This window comes from Indicator indicator, chromosome 8 (assembly GCF_027791375.1).
Source record: "Indicator indicator isolate 239-I01 chromosome 8, UM_Iind_1.1, whole genome shotgun sequence".
In the NCBI taxonomy this organism is placed as follows: Eukaryota; Metazoa; Chordata; class Aves; order Piciformes; family Indicatoridae; genus Indicator; species Indicator indicator.
Window position 1 is genome coordinate 35,826,849 of NC_072017.1, and position 22,039 is coordinate 35,848,887.

The 22,039-nt window shown below is 42.7% G+C and overlaps 1 protein-coding gene across 1 annotated transcript in view; it reads left to right on the forward strand.

Moving 5' to 3' along the window:
• The window catches only part of NPNT (nephronectin), a 47,418-nt gene extending 30,499 nt beyond the window's left edge, over positions 1-16,919 (forward strand). The window contains exons 8-13 of the mRNA XM_054383124.1: positions 902-1,024; positions 2,512-2,901; positions 10,395-10,490; positions 10,863-10,961; positions 14,090-14,346; positions 16,824-16,919. Of these exons, the coding sequence (XP_054239099.1) occupies positions 902-1,024; positions 2,512-2,901; positions 10,395-10,490; positions 10,863-10,961; positions 14,090-14,346; positions 16,824-16,919 (1,061 nt within the window). The remainder of the gene's footprint in view (positions 1-901; positions 1,025-2,511; positions 2,902-10,394; positions 10,491-10,862; positions 10,962-14,089; positions 14,347-16,823) is intronic.
• Positions 16,920-22,039: the final 5,120 nt, after the last annotated feature.

The window sequence follows — 22,039 nt, forward strand, 5'->3', positions numbered from 1 at the left end:
TTTGTCCCCACAGGTTTTGCTGTGCACAGGCAGTGGTAGGTTTGGAGCAGCGAATGAGCTATGTCTGAGCTGTAAGGCAGCTGTGCTCTGTAGTGTGCCCCAAGATGCAAGATATGAAAATGTGTCTAGAGCTGAGCACACCCCACCTCCTTCCCACCCAGGCTGACCAACTTTCCTTCTCCTGGAGACAGGTGGGGCAGAAGGCAGGGATTGGGAAATAACCTGTCTTTGTCTGGACATGAGGCTGGAATGCAGCTGGTGTATGCCCTTCAACAACAATGTTCCCAGGCCCCATTGTCTTAGTTTCCCAGGGCCTCCCCTGGTTATCATCCTTTCACTGAAGAAAAGAGATAATGAGGCATTGCTTTATGTTTAAGTATGTATTTTGGAGGGAAATTTCCTGCAGAGCACTAGAATTTGGAGATTTTTGCTTGCATCACTAACAAGAAGCATGGAAATGCCATGTAAGATGTTTGAAGCAATTTGTATGTGATGTAGAAACATCTGTACAGATGTGGAAGCCTTTTATGAACAAAATTGAATACCTGTGTGATTAAGAACATGCCTTTTCCTACACTCATTTCCTCATCATGTCACCTTTAAGAGGTGGTTATGAAAATTGTGAACTCAACGGCAGTCTGCTCCCAGCACATCACTGACTCTGACACCAAGGCACAAGCTGAGCAATACCAGGCTTGCATCTTAGTCCCTTTTACCCTGATGTTTGCATCACCACATTGATTTGTGACTATCTGCCTTCCTTTTCCCACTGGCAACTCAGTTTTATTAATTATCTCAAAATTAACAACGTTTTCCTAAGAACCGCTGTTTGTGCTTTTGCAGAGATAAGCAAAAAGCCTGTTTGATGTACAGGGTTCTTTACTGTAGCTTTCTGTTGCAGATGTGGATGAGTGTTCCCTTGGGCACCACCAGTGTGGTAGCTTTGCACGATGCTACAACACACCAGGATCCTACAAATGCAAGTGTAAAGAAGGGTACAGAGACAACGGAACGAGCTGCACAGGTATGCAATGGAACCCTGACAGCAAACATGTCCCCTGTGAATGTGCATGCTTGGAGGTACAGCACTGTCAGGCTCAGTTTCTCTTGACTGTTATTAATACTTAATAAAAGGCCAGGGAATGTAGTCAGAGCTTTCTGAGTCTTGGCATGCCTTGATAAAAATACCTCTCCCTGAGACATTTTCATAATTGGAAAGAAATTCACCTCTCCCTGTTCACGGCTTCATTCTAGAGATTGCTTCAGGATGAGAACAGCTGAGGGAGCAGGGTAGGTCTGGTCAGAAAGTACATCTTACTCATACAAGGTTGTTATGTACACTCTGCTACTGGCCCATCTCAGAAGCTCACCACATCTGCTCCCCAGATGTGAACAGTGGAGGGAGGACTCCTCTGGAAGAATTCCCTGCTGGAGAATCCTCTTCCACACCTCTCTCTTGGAAGCAGCAACCATCTGCTTTGGTGTAGAATAGGCCCTTAGGGCTCCCCCACACTGGATACCCCTATGACTTCTGAATCTTTTGGAAGACCCTGTGTTCATGCAGGAGTTCTGGTCTTGGGTGACTCACTCATCTCCTTGAAGAGCAGTTCCACTGCAGACTTGTTTCCTTTGGCTGTAGCTGTCAAGGTAAAGTGATTTGCACCTCTCACAGCCTGAATGCTTGCAATTATACATGGACACACTTCACACAAGTTACTGGGGCACAGTACTAAGGTGCATTTTAAATTTTAATATCCCTTAATGAACAAGCTGCAGAGTATTCAAAAGAAGAGTGGTAAACAGGTGGCACCACCTTTTTAACTGCAATCATCAAACAGTCCACTGTTTAACAAACACAGCTCCTCACTCTAGCTGTGTTGTATGTGAAACACTTGTACACAAAATACGTGACTGGAGTTTTTATTGAGGCTGTTAAGATTCCCCATGAGACACAAAAGGCTCTCACCTCTGCTCTCAAGTGTGGACTTGTCCAGTCTAGAGAGCTCCTTAACCACACATCTTCCTGCCCATGCTATTTTACTAACAGTGGGTTTAGGTAAGTATTACCACCTCTGAGAGCGAGCTGATGCTTGGGAGGAGATAGGAATGGGAGTCTTTCTGCCTTCAGTCATTCTAAATCACCTCTAAACTGCTGTAATGAGAAGTAGCATCTAAAGGGATGTGATAATTCAGAAGTGCTGATGCTCAAGTGTGTTTCTGTTAGTGGAACTATTTAGAAGAAGAGAAATACTTTCAGCAAAGATTTTCCATGTCATAACGAAGTACATTGTTAAGTTACTGGAGAGAGAGACTCAGATGTCCATTTTGGTCCCATTTTGATTCTCTTTGCAGTTACTCCTAATGTTATGATTGAACCACCTGGTCCATATCATAAATTCAAGGGCAACAGCATGCTCCCAAAGGGAGGCAGTGGTGTAACCAATAGGATTCCTGATGTTGGAGGCACAAGGCAACCCCTCAGACCACCCTATGTACCTGCTATTGTTACAGAGAGGCCAGTGACCAGGCCAACAACTCGTCCTACACCCGGGCCAACAACTCGACCTACATCCAGGCCAACAACTCATCTTACGCCTGGGCCAACAACTCGACCTACATCCAGGCCAACAGCTCGTCCTACACCCAGGCCAACAACTCGACTGGCACCAAAGACAACCACTAGGTATGTGCCAGTGACAACAAGACCAGTAACAAAGCCAGTGACAAGGCCTCCACCACCACCACAACCCACAACGTTAAGACCTACACTACCACCACAAAGGTATCCTCTAACAACTGAAGAGCCATTACATGTTCCTGTTGAAACTACATCTTCCCAAGGAGTTACAGATGACAACAGGATACAGATAGATCCTCAGAAACCCCGAGGAGATGTCTTCAGTAAGTAATTTTACATCTCCTTTCATTTATCAAGACTGTTGATACAATGAGGTGAATGCATGCAGTATACTGGTAGGTTTTCTTGGAATGCTTTATCAGTAGAACCAAGACTGAAAGAGTTCGTGTGGTAAAGGTACACAAATAATTGTTTTTTATGACTTAACCAAAATGTGTGAAGTTCTGGGTCAATTCAATCAAAAAACATTATTTTTTTTCTCCTTGAAATGATCGGTGAGTATATTGTACTGTACAAGTGCTTAACTTAATTATGCTTTCAGATGAAAGCTGTGGAGAATGGAAGATGGTTTACTGAAAAGAAACATAACTCACAGTTAATGAGTTCAAATTTCAGAGAGTTGAGATTTGCTCTTACCATATTTCCGTAGCTTTAAGAATGGACAAAATAGGACCATGTCTGATTACCTAAAGACTGTTATATCACTTTATTTTATGAATTCAGAGTCTTGGAGGTTTATGACAGAGCAAGTGCAAAGTTGTGTAAAAATAACACAGAGGCTAATTTTATGGACTGCCTCTCTGAAAAATGGATACATGGAAAGCTGAAGATAGTAAAGCTTCCCATGGCATGAACACACGTCATTTTAAGAGCTGCTTTGAAAGCTGCAGCACCGTTTCTGTGCCAGCTTTAGACATTACTGGCACATGCAGAGTTACACGTTCTCTGCCAAGAAATACTCAGCACCTAATTTCATCTTCAGTTCTGCTCATTTTTTAAGAGAGAGGGAAGAGTGTGCTCAATCAGCCCTTCTCCTTCAGTGGGATCTATAGTAAAGTTGCTGAAGCAGTATAGTAGGAGGAAAGGTTTGCTGTCTCAGGGCAGATGTATAAGCAATGTGGGAGGATTTTTCCAGTTGCTTTGGCATCTGTGTGGTGGCTTCTTGGGGTCTCTTAGGTCATTATGCAGTGAAATATTTTGTTTGTTGTGGAAAATGGTTTTGCTGTTGACATTTAATCTGTTGTACTCTGATAAATTTAAAATGGAGGTAAAAGCTAACCTAGAATTTGGGCAGATGAATCCTGCTACTACTCAGAGGAGTGTGCTTTTGGTTTTTTTGAGGTTGTTTTGCAATATATGTTGTTAAAAATCTAAAACCATAAAGAGATTTTTATAAATAATTCTAAAGAGAAATACAGTGAAGACTCTCCAAACTTACTGTAATTGGAACCAATAGTTACAAATACAGAGTTATGTGGAAATGATTCTAGGCTCTGACACTGCAGTTCCCAGGCTGTCTTGTCTTGCGAGAGTTCTCTGGAATTCTGTAGCAGAGCAGCAGTTTTCAACTGCTTTCATGAAGTCAGAGCAATCATCTGTAGTATTTACAATTGGTTTCCTGTGTTGTCCCTGGAGGCTCAATTTTGAAGCTAATGCTTTCAATACCTATGCTTCAGGTACAGTGGTTTGGAAAGTAGGGAAGTGTTTGTTCCCTGACTGTAAACTTACATTTTATAGAACATACAACAAACACAGGAAAAGTTGATCTCTGCTAAGTGCTTATCCACTATTTAGGCCAGCTGCCACCCTTTGGGGTTTGTGATATGCATACACAACTTCAAAGGCTTCAGTGCACAATACAGCAGGGACAACAGGTCAAGCACCAGCAACTGTTACTGGGCAAAACCTCACACAGCGAGCACTGTGGCCAGCAACCACTGGCCATTCTGATTTTCCAGCTCTTAGCATCTGCTGAGGACCTCAGTATTCAAAGCACTGTTAAAGCTGGGTTATCTTGTGATGCACAGACGACTTCCTTTTTGCTGCCCTCAGGCTCTGAAGCCTTTAGCCAGCCTTTGAGAAAGCAACGTGACAGTACCCATGCTTTGCTCAGGCATCAGAGGGGTGGTACTCCTGTGGGGCAGTCCATGGCAAAGGGGTCGTTGGTGTGCTGTATGCTGACAGGTGTCCTAGTGCCCTAGCCTAAATCCTGCAAACATGCTGGTGGTCCACAGCAAAAGAGGAAACGTGCCTGGGCAAGGGTACTTGTTGTCTGGAAGCATCTCTCCAACTGTAGGTTTTCATTCTTTAACCTTCTCCTGAGCTTACCCTTGCTGACATGTTCCCTATTTTCTCACTTCATTGTTACTTGACCTGCTGTTTGTCCTCAGCTTCAGAGCACTCCTGAAAGTGCTACTCTGCTTGAAATCAGCTGAGGTCCAGTGAAATGGCTGGGTTCAGTGGTGACAAAGAACACAGATGATAATAATGTTGATGCTGTTACTTAAATGGCTTTACAGTTTTTGAAAGGTTTTGGGTTGTTGTGGGTTTTTCACTCCTTTCCTAAAAATGCCTGCAGTGGCTTTGGGAGCTGCTTTTTCAGAGAACAGAAAAATCACTATTTTTTAAAATGGAATTCCTACACTTGGCCTTTGAACCACTTAGTCAGATGCAGACAGTGGAATCTGGCACCGAGGATAATCTTCTGATATGGATGGGGGGGATGGCAATGAGGGAGGAATGCAGCGATGGCTTAATATTTAACTATTTCAGGACTGATAGAAATTACAGCGAAGTGCAGAGGTGTCTTTTCTGGTTACTCTCTAGCAAAGAGAATGACCTTCTCAGTAAGACTAAGAATTTCTGCTACCATAAGGATCTGGGTGATAAGCATGAAAAACATAAACCTAAAGACAAAGCATATTAGCAGCTACCAGGAGAGTGAGGACAAAATCCTTTGTCTGTATTAAAAGACAGTTCAGCAGTTTTCCTTTTCTGCCCTTAGTGGAGCTGAAAGGATTGGAATTAGGAGATTTTTCTCATAGCAGCTATAAAAAAAATGAAAAATGGGATTACAACTTGACTCTTTCAAGTCCCCCTTTCAATGAGTGAGAAGTTCTTAGTGCAGTAAATGCAGTTAGGTGATCCTTGAAGCTGTTGAAAAAAAAAAAAAGTGGGTTTGTTGGAATCCTTTATCATTGGAGCAGCTTCAGTTTACAATGGTATTTCATTTGTCTTTACTGTCAGGCACCTATTAAAATAGTTTTTTTTAATATTGAAGCATTTCAGGTAGGAACTTTCTTCCTGTTTGTACTGTAGAGCTAAATCCTAAGATCTTGGAGTCTTACAAATCACACCCTGTATCACCTTCCAATTCATTTATTCCCAGATCTGATGTGCTAGTTTCAGAACACTGTTGACTTTAGCTGCCTTCCCCTGAAACTCAGTTGTCACTCTGCACCTCCTGAACAGCTGCTCACAGAAAGGCAGGCAGGTTACTTTTCAGAAAATCTTCTGGAAACATACAGAATGTTTGGGTTAGGTCATAGTTAATGAGCCTTGTAACTGCTTAAGAAATGCAGGACTGGGCCTTAGAATGCAAGCCAGCACCCACTCTCCCCTCTTACACAAACAGTACTGCAGAGGGTGGGACAGGCCAGCAAAGCCTTTCTTGAAATTATTTTGACTGCAGAATTTGAGGCAACATACCATGGACACTGCAGGTTCCAGATAAAAGGGTGCAGTCTCTCTGTCTCTCTGTTGCCTCTTCTTCTTAGCTCAGCATGTATCAAAGGCTTGCCTGGAGTAAAAGAGGACATAGTCCTGTTTGCCAAGTCAGACAGACCTCTGGACTACTCTTGCATTTAGCCATTTTCGTGAGTTCTGCATGAGCTCTCATCACTTGTGGGGTTTTTTTGGAAGTGGTATTTAACTTCCAGTTATAACTACTCAGTCAAAAAAATCTTTGTCCTTTGTTGTTTTTAATAAATGGGATGCTTGGTCATGATTATTGTGTAGAGTGAAATGGCCTAAGAATGCAGTGTTTGTTGTAAGGCAGAGGACTGCGTTATTAATAGTAATAACAGTCGCTAATAATATGAAGCTGCACTCTGTTTTGTTTTGGGTTTGCAGTACCAAACCAGTGATGATTCTGTCACTACAAATAACCTGACGGAAGTGCACAGCATCTCTTATATTCCCAAGCATAGCAATTAGCAAGTTTGAAAGTCCTTCTGTTTTCCCAAAGGATGAAAAAGCTGAAAAGCAATCAGCCTTATGCACTTATTAAACGTTCCCCTTTACATTCACGCATCTCTGAAGGACTCAGCTCGTGAACTTTGAGAATATGCTAGTGTTGATGTATTGGCTCGCTCGCTCACTCAGAGCTTAGAAAATTCTCCAAGAAAAAGAAGCCAAGTTTATATTTAACAAGCTTTATCAAACCATTGAAGTGAAGTGAAAAGCAGGCTGATATGTTATATAAAAGTACACAGAGAGGGCTTGGAAAGCTTGCAGAGAATAATTGTGCCAAATACTTTCTCCCACGATCGCCACTCGATGCATTAGTGACCACAGTGAAAAGAAGTGTTCAGAGGCCTGCATCTCCTACCCTGACTCTTGTCTTGGGTCGAGTGCACATTCCTCTCCTTAGGCCTGAAGTGACTGGCTCAGAGCTCTGCAACACGTTCTTCTAGGAGTTCATAACGACAGGGTTTGGAGAGGACTTCAGAGAAATTTTTTTTTGAGAGCTTTAATTATGGGCAAGTGTATTAGCTTTAAGTTGGAGAATGCTTCTTTGTGTGCATGGTTGTGACTCTAATTCTTTGTATAAAATGGCAGTGCATTGGAAAAGAAATTCCTGATTTTTCCTGCAGTATTCTCCATAAACAAGAGCTATGAGATGGGGATCCATAGGGCAAACACTGTGACACCTGAGTATCCTACAAAATCTCAGAGCATGGCAGTAGGCTTCCTCCCTGCTTTCTGCCACAGTGGCTCATTTCGAGCCCTCTAACTTGTGAGTCTGGGGCCTTTGGTCCCCAAGAAGCCCATGAGGTGCAGGGGAAGATATGGAGGTATAGAGTGTTAAGTGTTAACCTAGATGAGAAAAGGATGCAGGCATCCTGTCACAAGTGTGTGTGTGGGCCCTAGGATGATGGCACTGTGAGGTTCCTCGAAGGCTGGACGGCTCCTGCAGCTCAGGGAGAGTGCAGCTTGCTTTTCCATCTGTTCCCATGGGCTGGCCTCTTCTTGTCCCTGTGTCTTGTGGATGTGGCAGGTGTAAAGATACTTCTGGAAAAGGTTGTGTGTCTGTTGCAGACCAGCAGCTACAGTACCTATGTGAGCTGCACTCAGCAGTTATGAAGCAAAGGGGGCCGGCTTGTTCTTCTAAGCGTAGGAAACAAACTCTCTTTTGCATAGCACATTCTGAGAAGAGGAAAGGCAAAGTGATAGTCCCAGGGGGAGCAGCACAGAGGTGTCTCATGCTGCATTTCACAGGGAGCAGGAGCCTGCAGCATGGATGTATGAAACTCCCTTGTGAGGAGGAACTGCAGTCAGCACTGTCTTGCCAGAAGTGTAAATAACTTAGAGAATGCTGTAGCTGAGCAGGCTTTGTACATAAGTACTCCTGCAAAACTGGCTGTCCCAGGTGGCTGGCCACAGTGAGCCCAAGGAATGGAATTACCAGAGTTTGTTGTCCCTGAGCATGCCCACTGCAGCTGGCTTTAAATGGTGCCCACAGCTGCTGTGTATACCACAACGATGCTGCTCTGGCCATACATCAGTCACACACACCTACTCCATAAGCTACTGCCTATGGTTGTCCACAGCTTTAACACAGAGCAGTGCTACCTGTGTGCTCTTACTACACATCAGAACAGCTCACAGCCCTGTGAGCACACTATGCAGGTGTGATGCAGCTGGATGATGTGCTGCTGTCTCACCTGCATCTTAAGAGCTCTTACCACAGACAGCAGCACAGTGCTGGGCAGGATTTCGGGTGAAGGGTGGGTTCAGAGCATTCCAGTTTTGATTTTTTTGCTGCCTGAGGTAAAGAGACTTCTTTCTGTATACAGCTGACCACAGTTTTTGTGCATGAAAGTACTGCAGGGTGATTAGAGGCCTAGGTGCTGTGGGCTGTGCACATTTGTAAGGCTTCAGGTTAAGTATCAACATTCTCATCACCAAGCAAAAAAAACCCCAGATTAAACAAAGCAGCAAGAATATTATTGCAAACAACATATCCTTTACTACCCAAGCCAGCCTGAAGTCCTTGAGGATGTTTGAGCATTAATATCATAGACTGCAAATAGACAGAAACCAAAATCTACACAGGATTAAAAGGAAAAAAAGAAAGGAAAAAAATCGGATTCCAAAAATGACTATAAGAAGTTAATGTTTCCTACGGACTTCAATCTTATTTTTACTGTACAAGATTTCCATCTAAGATCTGTAGCCTGTAATAGTGCTTCTAAAATACATTAGCATTTGGTTGACTTTATCAGGGTGATTACTTTGTCCTAAATCCAAAAAGCAGGAAGCTACTTAATTCTTATTTTTCCATCTTCCTCTGTCTTCTTGTGGCTTTAGAGGATCTATTGCAGCAGTGTTACATCTTGTCCTAGTGCAAAAGAAATTCCTTCTTACCCTTGATTTGATTTCCTGAAAACAACAGTCCTTTATCTCAGCTTAGAATTGTCAATCAGCTCAATTCTTGTTCCCACTTGCCTCAGGAGCCTATAGAGAAATTAAGATACTTAGGTTAGTACTGGAAGTGGAAAGCGTGTCAAGGTTGTAATAGATAAGGCCCTTATAAATACTGCCATAGGTGTCAGAGATGTCTACATCATCTAGGGACACCTCTGAAACACATCGATGTTCTTCTTAACTGTAAAAGAGGAATTTCCAAGACAGCTCTATCCAGTGCAATCTGTTTGTCTCTAGTTGACAGCTGCCCATCAGGCTTGAAAAGAGTGAGCTGCTTCTGGAGAATTACACAGACTGGCATGGGGTCTTCAGAAGTAAGCACAAGTCTTTGTAGTCACCTGACTTTGGCAGCTGTCGTACCCACAAGGAGCCCTTAAATTTCAGCTTGTCCTGGTTGCTGTGAATGTGCCATAACCTCTGGGTGCATTAATCACTGAGGGTGTTCCTTCTCCTGACAGCTAAGAGACAGCCTGTGTTGCAAAGTAAAAAAATATAATTACAGCTGAATTCCAGCTTCCACTGGAGCTCCTCCTCCCCCACTCTTGGTACACTCCTGAGCACTGTTTGGGGAGCTCTAATCCTTTGCAGGTAGATGAATGTCCCTTCAGCCATGGCACCAAGGTTGGGTGCCTACAAACATCTGCAAAAGGTAAGTGGATCAGAAAGTTTGAGCAGGATTTTAATGTGGCTTGATTTTTTTGAGAAGCCTCTGCCTTTAAGAGTGCCTTTGGAGGGGAATGGTGTGCTTCAAGGTTAAAGCTTTCTTCTTTTATTATGTTTTTTCCCCTCTGGTTAAAAAGGAGCTTTCATTTGAGAGCCTTTAGTGGGTTTTGAATCACCTTTTACTGTGCTCAGATAAATGTTACAACATAAATCACAAATCACAGAGGCGTACAGTTTATGACTCTTCACGTCAAATAAATGTATTGAAATCTCCAAGAAAAAGCACAATGCCCAGAGCTGCTCTGCTGGTTTTTATTAAAGATAAGGAAGTAGGTCACTAACTACTTTTATCTCATTCATTTCTGACAAACTGCTTTTCTCACAGTTCCACGGCAGCCCGGAGTGAGCAATAACCTGTTTGAAATACTTGAAATTGAAAGAGGGATTACTGCTGATGAATTTGAAGCAAACGACGACCCAGGTAAAGATCACATCCCCTCTTCAGGGGCTAGAGTTCAGGAGTTTGGGAGATTGCTTAGGGTTTTGTATATTTTTACATTTGTTTATGCTTTATTAAAAAAACCAAAACCAAACAAAAAAACCCCAAACACAAACCTTACTCCCTTAAGTGAGCCTTTACCCTTTTATTTCCTACCAGATTTAGCACAAAAATAACACAAATTGTTAACAGTGACACTGGCATCCTGTGAAGTATTTTGTTTTTGCTGCTTCTGCTGCATTTAATTTTCACGTGTACTTGCTAGTGTCAACCACAAGGGAAGCTGCTGTAGTTCCAAAGCAACCTGAAGAACTTGGGTTTGCCTTTTTTTTTAACCTGCTGTCTCCTGCACAGGTGTGCTGGTGCACAGCTGCAGTTTTGATGGTGGACTATGTGGATGGATGAAGGACAAAGATGATGACTTGCACTGGGAAGCAGTGAGAGATGCATCAGGTAACAGATAGCTGTTTTATGTTTGCATCCTGTAGTTAAAGAAACACCCAGGCTTAAGGCTGATGACAGTTCTTATAAGGAATCTATATAGCTCCTGTTCCCTTTACTTCTGGGATGTATTTCACACCCACACCTCTTCTCTGTATAAAAATAAAACCTTAGGATTCCCAACATGAAAGAGCAATTGAGAATTTTGACTTTTATCATAGCTGGTATCTTTAGAACAGAAATGTCTCTGAAGGAGTAGTAAATGTATTCAGGAAGAGATTATCTGTCTTAAACAAAAACGTGCACTAGAGAACAACTTTTATTTATGGTGAAGCAAAGGTTATTTTTCAAACCACCACACAAACAGACTTATTTCCATATTATGAGCAAAACTGTCAAAAGAGCTGGAACTAGACTTTGTTCTGCTGCCAGATACAAACTTCTGCTTTAAGCTCTTGATCTTACTGAATTCTACTCCAAGTTACAGCAACCTGTACATAGGAAAACTGTTAAGTAACTGGAAGGAAGACAAGTTAGGTGCTCCACTACCTCAAGGGGGGGGCCTTACAAGAAATCGGGAGAGGGACTTCTTACAAAGGCATGTAGGAATAGGACAGGGGTAATGGCTTTCAACTGAAAGAGGATAGATTTGGGTTAGAGGGAAAGAAGTTCTTCACTGTGAGGGTGGTGAGGCACTGGTGCACTGCTTGCCCCCAGGCCCAGGGATTAGACACACATCTCTGGCTGCCTGCAATGATGGGATTACTTCATCCCCAGGAGAGCAGCCTTTGAAGTGCACAATGTTCACATTATGTGAAGAGATGGCAGACCTGGGAAGGAAACCTGCTCTCAGGCAGTTAAATGTCCTGGGTTAAGCTGAGGGAGGTTGAGGGCACTGAGAACCATTTTCCTTACACACCAGCTCAACACAGATGTCTGTTCTTAGACTGCCAGGGAGGAGACAGTCATTTGCCACCACAGCAGGTGACCTGGCACCTTTTTTAGGGTCTATAGCTGGTGAAGTGGAAGTGTTCTCTTCACTTACTGGGTAGGCCCCCTCCCCACCCTCACACAAGCTCTAGTATTTCATGTGCTCCTTAAGACACTTTAAAAGCCTCCTGACTGGCTCAGGGAGCAGAGGCCCTTCCTCCTGCAGATGAGAAAACAGGCAGCTGTTTCCTGATTTAAAAAAAGATTACACAATTCAAACATCTTTATGAAACAGATTTATTTAACACCACTGTTTTTGAGAATCACTCAAAGCATGTTCCCTCTCAGATTGCTGTTACTGAAGTTCCATGATTATGTTTTATATCTGGCTTTTAGTTTTTAAAATTTTTCTCCTGTGGTGCTTTCCAGGCAGGGACAACCTCAGCTTTTTGTTTCCTGTGTACGTTCTGCTGCTGTTGACAGAGCCTGTTAAAACTAGTCCCTTGAAGTCACCCACCCACTCCCTCCTGTCTGGAATACCTTGTTGCAAGGATTTATTTTCACAGCTTGTTCCTGAGTGTTTGCTTTCACCTTTCAAAGTTAGCTATTTGTTGGTTTATCAGAATCTGCAGTTGGAAAGGTGCTGTGCTGAAGCCTTATAAGCTTATTGTGCATACAGAAAATGCTGGTGTGAGGGGACCTGTTCCTGCAGGGGCTTGCCTACAGATAGGCTGACGTGCTTACCTCAAGCTGTTTCCTATTGATTGGACTCAGTCACTGTAACTGTCTGAAACACATGCAGTTAATGAGTCAGGTCAGTGTAGTGATAGGATTGTATCCACAACAAACAGGTGCAGTTAGCTGAACTCTGCTATGCTTACGGTAGCAGCCAGCCACCTGGATGCAGAAACAATGCATTAAAAAAATAAAAAGGAAACAACAACAACAAAGCAAACCCAGATAAAATGTTTACAGATCGTTGGACAAAGGGTTCTCACTTCATGCCTAAATACAGATCTGGGGCCCCTGACTGTAGTGTAATACCTAGCCTTGTTAAATCTCACTGAGACCAAAGAACTTACAAACCTCAGTAGAAATAATGACCTGGAGATGAGGTTGGCTTTGCTTTTGAGTGGTAACTTCAGAGGAAAGGCATTGTGGCTTTCAAAAAAGAAATCTCTGGTTGAGTAGTAGAAGGGTGACAATTTAAATAATTATAGGACAGAAATAGACTTCTCAAGTAGAGGCTTCGTCTGTTAAGAATATTAAACTTTCCCTGTATTTCTACATTATCACTTTCAACTAAGGGACTCAATACTACCTTTACCCTAAGTTCATTGAACGGGAATTTTTCAATTAAGAAAAGGTTTAAAAGTCTGATCCCATAAAAACCCCAAAAATCTTCAATTCAGAGTAAGGAAGAATTTTCTTAATATTTTTCTTTGTTAAAAGTGAACTCTTCTCCCTTTGATAATTTCAAGTTTTAAAGTTACAATCCACCTTGCAAAAGTTGTCATGAAGCATACAAAACAAAACACAAGTGTGTGTTTTCTCCAAGATAGGAAGTCTCATTTATGGTAGTTTTGAGTGCCTATGTGAAAGGGGGTGTTACTTAGGGAAGCATATGCTGTCTGTCTTTGCTTGCTTGTTTTCTTACTCTCTCTCTCTCTCAGGCTTAATGTCTAAGGGCCATGGTTTAGCACCAGACTTCATAGAGGTACATAATGTTTGGACTTCATGATCTTAAGATGCCTTCACAAAAACACCTTTCTATCATAATGGTCAGAGATAATAACAGGGGTTTGAATTCATTATGTTCACTGACTGCTAGGGAAGACTCCAGGGAGTGTATGGCTTTAACAGCCACATAGAAACCATTGCTGTTTCTAGCTTTCTGTATCTAATCCAGATGAAGAGTTCACATCATTGAACAAAAAACATTATCTGTTTGCAAACAACAGCAAAACCTGTGGCTTGCAAGGTGCAGAAATGCAGACAGTAGCTTTTGTGTCACTGTGGGTGTAGACTCATACAGTCACCAATGAAGGAATATATGACATGGCTCACGTAGCAGCTCTGTGCCTTATTTAAGACTCACTGCACCTTGTGGAGCTGTTTTGTGTTTTTGGATGTTTCGATGATTCATGCATTTGCTCCTTCACTATGATAGATCTTTTAAAAACTCCAAGTCTCTGCTTTTTCTTTTGCAGGGGGACAGTATCTTACCATCTCTGACTCCAAAGGCCAAGAAGGCAAAGCAGCGCATCTCATCCTGCCCTTGGGGCACATGGCTCAGGCTGGTGACTTGTGTCTGTCCTTTAGGCATAAAGTGCCTGGGCTGCATTCTGGTGCCCTCCAAGTGTTTGTCAGGAAAAATGGTGCTCATGGACCAGCTGTCTGGGGAAGAAATGGTGGCCATGGCTGGAGACAGACACACATAACGTTACAAGGACTAGGCATCAAGAGTGTAAGTACCCATGTATGTGCTGCCTTTCATTTTTTTGCATTAAGAGCTGATGACACTTGGGTGGTGTAGCACTGTTTGTCTTTTGGGTCCCATTTCAGTGTTTTACTACTGTGATCCCGGCCAGAGGGATCACATCAAAGTTAAGAGAGGCATTGTGCATTTTCTTCAAATTAGTTTTCTGCAAAAGAGCCTTACCTCCAGCCACAGACAGGTAGGAAATGGCAACAAGGCCTGTACCAAGCTACCTGTGAGTCTGTTTTAAGGGAATCACCACATAGGGAAGAGCAGGCTAATGGACAAGGGCACAGAGTACAGGGATTTCCCAAAAGCCTGAGTCAAGATTCCTCATGAATAATGCTTTAAGTAATACAGTACTGTGAAATAGGAATAATCATCCCCTGTGGATGAATAACAGAGGCAGAGATAATGGAAAGAAATTTCGAGAATGCAGGGAGGTTGCGTGTGTGGAGTTGGGGTTGTTCAGTCTGCAGAAAAGGAGGCTGAGGGGAGACCTTATCACTCCCTACAGCTACCTGAAGGGAGGTTGGAGTGAGGTCTCTTCCAACCAGATAGGTTCTGTGATTCTGTCTTGCATGGTTTTGTGCTTTTCAGCATACCTGCTGCTGTTGTTGCCAAGAAGGTAAATGATGACCTTAGCTATGCCAATTACACAGAACAGTTTAGTGCAATCAAAAGCAGCTGTCTGAAGTGCCATGGAGAAGACTTTCTCCAAAGCTCAGCATTTTTCTTCAGCTTCTGCCTACCTTTGAAGGTCGTTTCTATTTCCGATCTGAAGCCTGGGTGCTTCAGGGCCTGTTTGACAAATACCAGGTGGTCCAAACAGCTCACACATCACTATGTTATGTTGATGGTGGAAGCAGGCTACAACACACACGCAGTATAGAGTTCTAAAATCAATCCTAAGGCTGTAATTGCCACAGATAATTTTCTGAAAGCTTTCCCTCAGCAACAGTAGCAGACATGTGGCCTTCTGTTAGCTGTAAATGAACATCAGACAGAATGTGGAAGCTCAGAACAGGTGAGCAATTCTTTTTTGTCACCTTCTTACCTTTTTTTGTTAAGTTTAACACTTTGGGCAATTCTGAGCTCTGTCTCACCTGATAAAGCAGTTCATTAGTGTCTGTCACTCGTATTTATATCTGGCAGAAAAGCAAATGAGTTTTAGAGACCCCAAATAATACCAGTAGCCCCCCTTCCTCTTTTACCTACCTCAGCAGGGGCTCTCAGTGTGGCTTGCCAGCCATAACCAATTGCTGGTCCCTGGACCAGAGCTGTCTCTGGACACCTTATGGAACAGTTAGGATCTTTTCCAGCCAGCATGTGGAGCCTGGGCTGCTGACTTGAGCCATTGTGACACCTATTCCAGGGATGAAGGAAAGAGAAAAGTCTAAGAAAGCAGGGAAGGCCTCTGCCACAGAGAGATCAGGAGGAAGGCAGGAAGCAAACAAAAAGCCAAAAGCAACTAAACACTGGTAATTTTAGGGGGCACCTGGGGAGAATATGAATGGAGACCACAATCCTTCTTCACACTTTCTAATGAATTAGATCTTGTAAATTAAAGTATACCCCAAAACCTGTCATTTCCCCCAAAGTAGTTCAGTATATTCAACACAGTTTCTCTGACCTCCTCCATTCCTACTCCTCAATTAAAAGCGTGTTTTCAGCAAGCTTCCAAATGATTTTTAACTACACATCTGAATTTCTGACCTATGAATCGTGAATCTTTCCAGCTCAGTGGTAATAGGAGACTCTTAGAAATTATTGCTGTATGTTTCAAATACTTTTTTTAAGTCAAAACCACTGGCTGTATTAAACAGCTCAGACTTCTGAATCTACAGCAGTAGCACAGGTGAACAACACTGATGTCTGGGAAGTGTTCCTTAAACATTCTGTATATCGTCACTGATTTACACTCCAGTCCTTCTAGTTGAGCTTTGTGTTTGTTCAATTTCTCCTACTGTGGCAAAATCTGAACTTGTAATGATCTGTGTAAACCCATGCCCAAACCCCCACCACCGTGTGCAGGTAACATTGAGTCTGCAGCAGCCACAACTTGTTAAGTAAAAGATCAGTGTTTCTAGTTCCCATAACTAAGGTGGCTGCACGGTACCTCAGCAATGGAAAGCTCCTCTGGTAGACAACATTTTTCAGCATACAGAGGATTTGATGTGTTTGCCACGAGGGACAACGAAAACAGGATAGAGTTGATGTGTAGGAACTGCCCAAGATTCTCTTCTGAGAATCTCTTGGCAGATGGTGCAGCTGACCCAACCGTCCTGAACTGCTGGTTCATCACAAAGATTCTGTCCAAGTGAGGAAGGGAGAGCATCACAAAATAGAAAAACCAGTCATAAGGCTGAGTGCTTTTGCTTTCTTACTGTTGAGGCCTCTCCCACCAGAAGCTTCTTTCAAGTGACTTTATTTTTGCACTCAAATTGTTCTGTTTCTCTTCCCAGGTTATTTTCAAAGGAGAGAAAGGGAAAGGAAGGAGTGGGGACATTGGACTAGATGATGTGGTCTTGAGGAGAGGACGCTGCTCTGAAGAGCATTAGCAAAGACAGTGGACCAGCACAGTCATCTCCTCTAGCCCTTCTCATGCTAATCCTACCAAGCTTTGAAACAACTGCACAAAAAAAGAAGAAAAAGTTGGAGTGACGACGTAGTGGTCTGCTGAGTGCAATCTCACCGAAACTAATCTCACTGAAACTTGACTAAAACCATGGAGAGCACACCTCCAAGGATTCAGGAACTCCAATCCCATGATGGTTGTTTCTATTAACCCTTAACCCTAACTCATATTTTTTATGCAGTAACTTTATCTTCTGTTAAGCCTGGTGAGTGCTCACACACAGAGCATTTGTGAAAAAGGGAGAATGACAACTGGTGGCAAAAGGAAACTCCAGCTCCAAGTTTTAGTGTTAAGTGATAGTCATTATCTTCCCATAGTGCTGCTCTTCCATGTTTGATAAACAGTGGGATTGATGTAGCTCCAGAGTCACCTCAGAGAAGTGGAAGCCTGGACCTGAACTCTGGCTTACTGCCCTGTGAAGAAGGTTTGTTTCATATTAAGTAGCATTTATTGTGGTGTTGCATCTGTACTAACAACAAGCAGTCCTACAGAGCAGGCCCTGCAGCCTGCACTACAGCTCTGGTTTGTGCATATTTATGGCTTTACTATTTACAGACTCGAGCTGCAAGGTAATTTGCAGCTGTGCTTCCTCACTCCACAGGACAGGAGTTCAGCATGTGCTGTGATCCCACTGGTCATGCCATAGGTCTGTTACCAAAGTCAGTTAATGGTGCTCACTGAAAAATGCTGCTGCAATTTTTCACATTGTAATTTGCTGAAGGCAAAAGACCAAACCCTTACCTGATGTAAGCTGGCACCTGGCAATGCTGTACAAATTTGCATTTAGCTCAGGAGCAAGCTCGAAAGGGCTTTCAATCCTGCAAGAAGCTCCTGGTTCAGTTGAAAGACAGAACAGCCTGCAGAAGATAATTTGCAGCTTGTAGAATTGAGTCTGCTGTGACCCCAGGAGTGCTGTCTTCCCACAGGTGGTACAAGCCTGTGCAGAAGCACACAGAACAGGTCAGACCATGAAACACCTTCACTGATCTTTGTCAAATGTCCATATTCCATCCAACCCTTCTGTATATAATAAACATTGTACTATTTAGGAGTAGGACAACTTTTAGCACTAGCTGGAACTAAATATTTATTAGAACTTTGGACTAATTTTTTAGTTGTGTATCATGTTTGTGGAGTGCAATTTCCCAGGGAATTCCTCTGTTTGATTTGGGATTTTTTGGAAATGAGGAATATCATCATCATTGCTGCTACCAGTTCTAAATCTGACAAAGGATTTGAGAAAATGACAAAAGATTGATAAAATGTTGGTAGTGGCGCAGCCTTAAAGCTTGGAAAATGGATACATGGACAAGAAATAAGTCTCAGATCTTTTAAATACTAAAATACCATGTAAAATAAATATCAGCTTCAGATCCTAGTATAAAATATCAGTACCAAAAAATTCATGTTAAGCCTTGCACGAAGTCCACAGAGACAAAAATGGGAAGACCATTAGAGGCCAATATTTCAACTCTTTCTTTCTGACAAAGTTCTCTTTTGAAAATATTTTTCCACTTTGTCCCCTAGGACAGAGTGTATACAGCTGAGGTTCATCTGACCAAACAGTGGCTCCTGAAAAAATGTATCCTCAAACAGTTTAAAAAGGAAAAAAAACCCACAGTGTATTTGTGAACTTCTTAAAACTGTCTTGCTTCAAATATAATGATGACTTTTTTTTCTCTTACATTACTTCCAGTATGTCATAAATGTTTGTGAATAGTTGAAATACTTTGTCCTTATTTTAAAATAATCAGTAAAGGAGACTGTTACTTGCTACGAACTGGAGCTCTTGTTTTCATTTCTGGATCAAAAAAAAAAACAAAACTCATTTACATGGCAGCAAAATGAATCAAAAGATGACAACTACTGAAAGTGAAATAACTCTTGTTACCAGACTTAACAGGTCACTATACTATGACAAGGAGTGTCCTCTGTGTTATTCAAAAGGAGGAATGACAATTTTCAGCACATCTTTTTTTTAAGAACAATATCCATGTAACAGGAAGCAGCAGCTACCATAGTTTTACAGATGCTGCTGGCCTGTACAAACTGTTATATTCCATGGTATCTAATGAGAGCAAGACATATTGGTCTGGTTCCTCTATAGTTGATAAAGATGCTCCTTACCACATACTGCTGCAGCTTTCTGAGCTTGAGACTGCCTGGTTAAAATAGAAACCTGTCTCCTAGCTGTGCAAGCCTGAAAGAGTTTGCCCTTACAATCCTGAATTTGAATGAATTCAGAAGGTAAAGAGCAAGTGCTCGGGTGACGGGAGGAGGATGTGGCGTCTCTGTTGTACCAATGTGTCTCATCGTTACCAGCAAACACATAACACAAAGTCTCAGCTGGCAGTGGGGCAATCTTTGTGAGTCTGCCTCTGAAGGAGCTGCTGTGGCTGTAGGTCACTCACCTCTGCAGCTGGCTGTGCTGTGCTGCTGTGTGTCACCTCCTGGTGTTTCTGAAGAGACCAGGTGAGGTCAGTGGGTGGCTGGGTTGTGACGATCCTTCCCCAGCTTTTCTTGTGCCACCCTTTGCAGGCACACGCCTCAGCCAGGACAGAGCAGATGCTGCCATCTTCACATAAGCCTGGAAAGAGAAGAATATGGCCTGAGGTCTTCCTAGAAAGTAGGTTACAAGTGCCCTTCCTGCTGAGGGTTCAATAAACAGGTACCCATGCCATAAGAGATTCCTGCCAAAACACTTAAGCAAGCAGAAGAAATTGCACTAATTTAACATGAAAACATGGACAAGGTGTACCCTGTTACCTCCTGCCAGCTTATAACTAGATGTTTTTAAAAGACCAGTTAAACCTTTTTCCCCAGAAAACAAGGACTGCAAATAAAGAGTCTTCATAACTGACAGGTACTATGACCAGCAGCAGTGTCTGCTTACTGCATCTGCTGACAAAGCAAGTACAGTGAAAGGGACTGAAGCAAGCTTTTTTTTTCCCAGGTTCCATTCTCCCGTCACCTCTCATCAGAGCCATGTAGTTAAGTCACTAGTGAGTGCTCTTCATTCTGGAGAAAAGCCTCCCTAGGTTTCTTTCAATAAATTACCTCAGAGGTCAAAACATTAGCTTTAATATAGTTGGGGACTACACTAACCACCTTAGTAAGAGTCAGATTAGTCATGAAAAGACAACCCTGAGCAGAAAAGTACTTGTGACAATAGTCTCTACCACCCTACTCTGTTCTCCTGGAGGAAAGCCTCAACAAACAGCAGCACCTGCCTCCAGCCCAAACTTCAGGTGCCTCTATATACACCCCATTACAGGTTGTTACTTCTGCAATTGTGGCACAGCAATTGTCATAAAAAATTGCTAAAATCAGAGACACTGGATCAAGCTATGCATCGTGACAGTCACCTTGAAACCTTTTCCCACTGCATTTAAAGATACACAACAAGATAAACTACAGCTGGTTCTATAGTTTTAATTGAGGCCCAGTTAAGTAATTTATTTATATAGAGCTGTACCTCAAATATCTAAAAATTATCACAGGGTACAAGGTAGTTCCTTCTTACCTGCTATTGTATCCTGGTGTCCTGCTGTCACACAAGGTTTTATGTCTTTGGAATTTCCACACCAATAAAAACAAAAAGAAGAAATGGAGATGAGCAATGCAGTGGTGTAAATCTGCGACTTGGAAAGAAAGACGTTTTAGTGCTTCCAGTTGTGGTTTGAAAGAACACAGAAGCCTCCTCAAGCTTTGAAAGTGAGTGTGATCACAGAGCACACCTACTGCATCAAAACCACATTTTGAATGCCTGTAGTGCTTTATTTGGCTGAGAGGAAGATGCCCTCTTCAGGGAGGGAAGATGTTGCCTTCAGGAACCACAAGGACAACATGGAACAGTAGACAGTGAAGCACTGTAGCTACAGAGACCAACTCTGTGTAGGTGTTTTCAGGATTCAAAGTCCAAAATCACATTCTAGCTAGAATGTACCAGTTCTCCTTGTGAACTTGTCTGACCTCTTCCAAGCCCAAACTCTGCTCCTTTGCTTTGAATGAAATTGTCCTCTAGACACTGCTCTTTGCTGGTTACTTTGGGTTGAGGCAGCCCATTGTTTGGAAGAAAAATGGTTTATTTTTCATTTCTCACTCAAACTTGACAAAGAGCCTGCGTAACATTAGAGACCAAGATAGCTAATCCAATTACCTGACAAGTGTTTACTGGGCTGTTCATGCCAGGTTCCTTCTTTTGCCTTAAGAGATCTCTAATTTAACTCCAGAGAACCAGATGAGATTTCATACTTACACATGCTTGATACATGTCAAAGGTATAGATTTATCCCTTGTTTTTTTAACAACATATCAAACAATGAAGTGAAATGGACCTGAATTTTCTGTCTAAGGGCAGAAATAATACCCTGCTCTATGGACCATTATAATTTTTTCACAAGTTGCTTCCCAGTAGAAGTTAAGAACCAACCAATTCCTTCTTTACTCATATCAGTAACCTCATTCTGTAGTACATGGGCAGACTGTTTTCCTCTGCCAGCCCCTGAAACAAACACAGTTTGCCTCTCAGTTTGCACAAGTGGCCTGTTCCTAGCATGGCTACTTTGCAAAAAAGTACATTGCAGAATCATATAAAAAGCCAGAGCTAGGGCAGATGGCATCATAGCAAAAGGAGTGGGCACAGGGGAAGGAGAGGAGTTCTGCAGATGTGTGACAGTCCTGCCAAAATCCTTCTGAATACAATCCCAAGGATGCCTGAATCCACCAACATCAGGGGCTGGTCCCTAGCAAGAGTTGTGACTGGTGTCCTTGGACAGGATCACACCTTGTACCCATGGGAAAAAACTCATGGCTACAATCCTGCAAGCTAGTAAAATCAACAGGGAGACAGACTACTGTGTTCCTTGGCTGTACCTCTGAGGTGCTCTTGGCCCACACAGCAGTCCAGCACGGAAGGAGAAGGAAGAGTTGCCCTTGGTGCCGCTCCTGCTGTGACCCTCGTACAGTCTCTTGTCCATCTTGCCCCTTACAACACTTTGCCCATCCACGGAAGCAGCAGAACATGCAGCCTCATGGTAACTG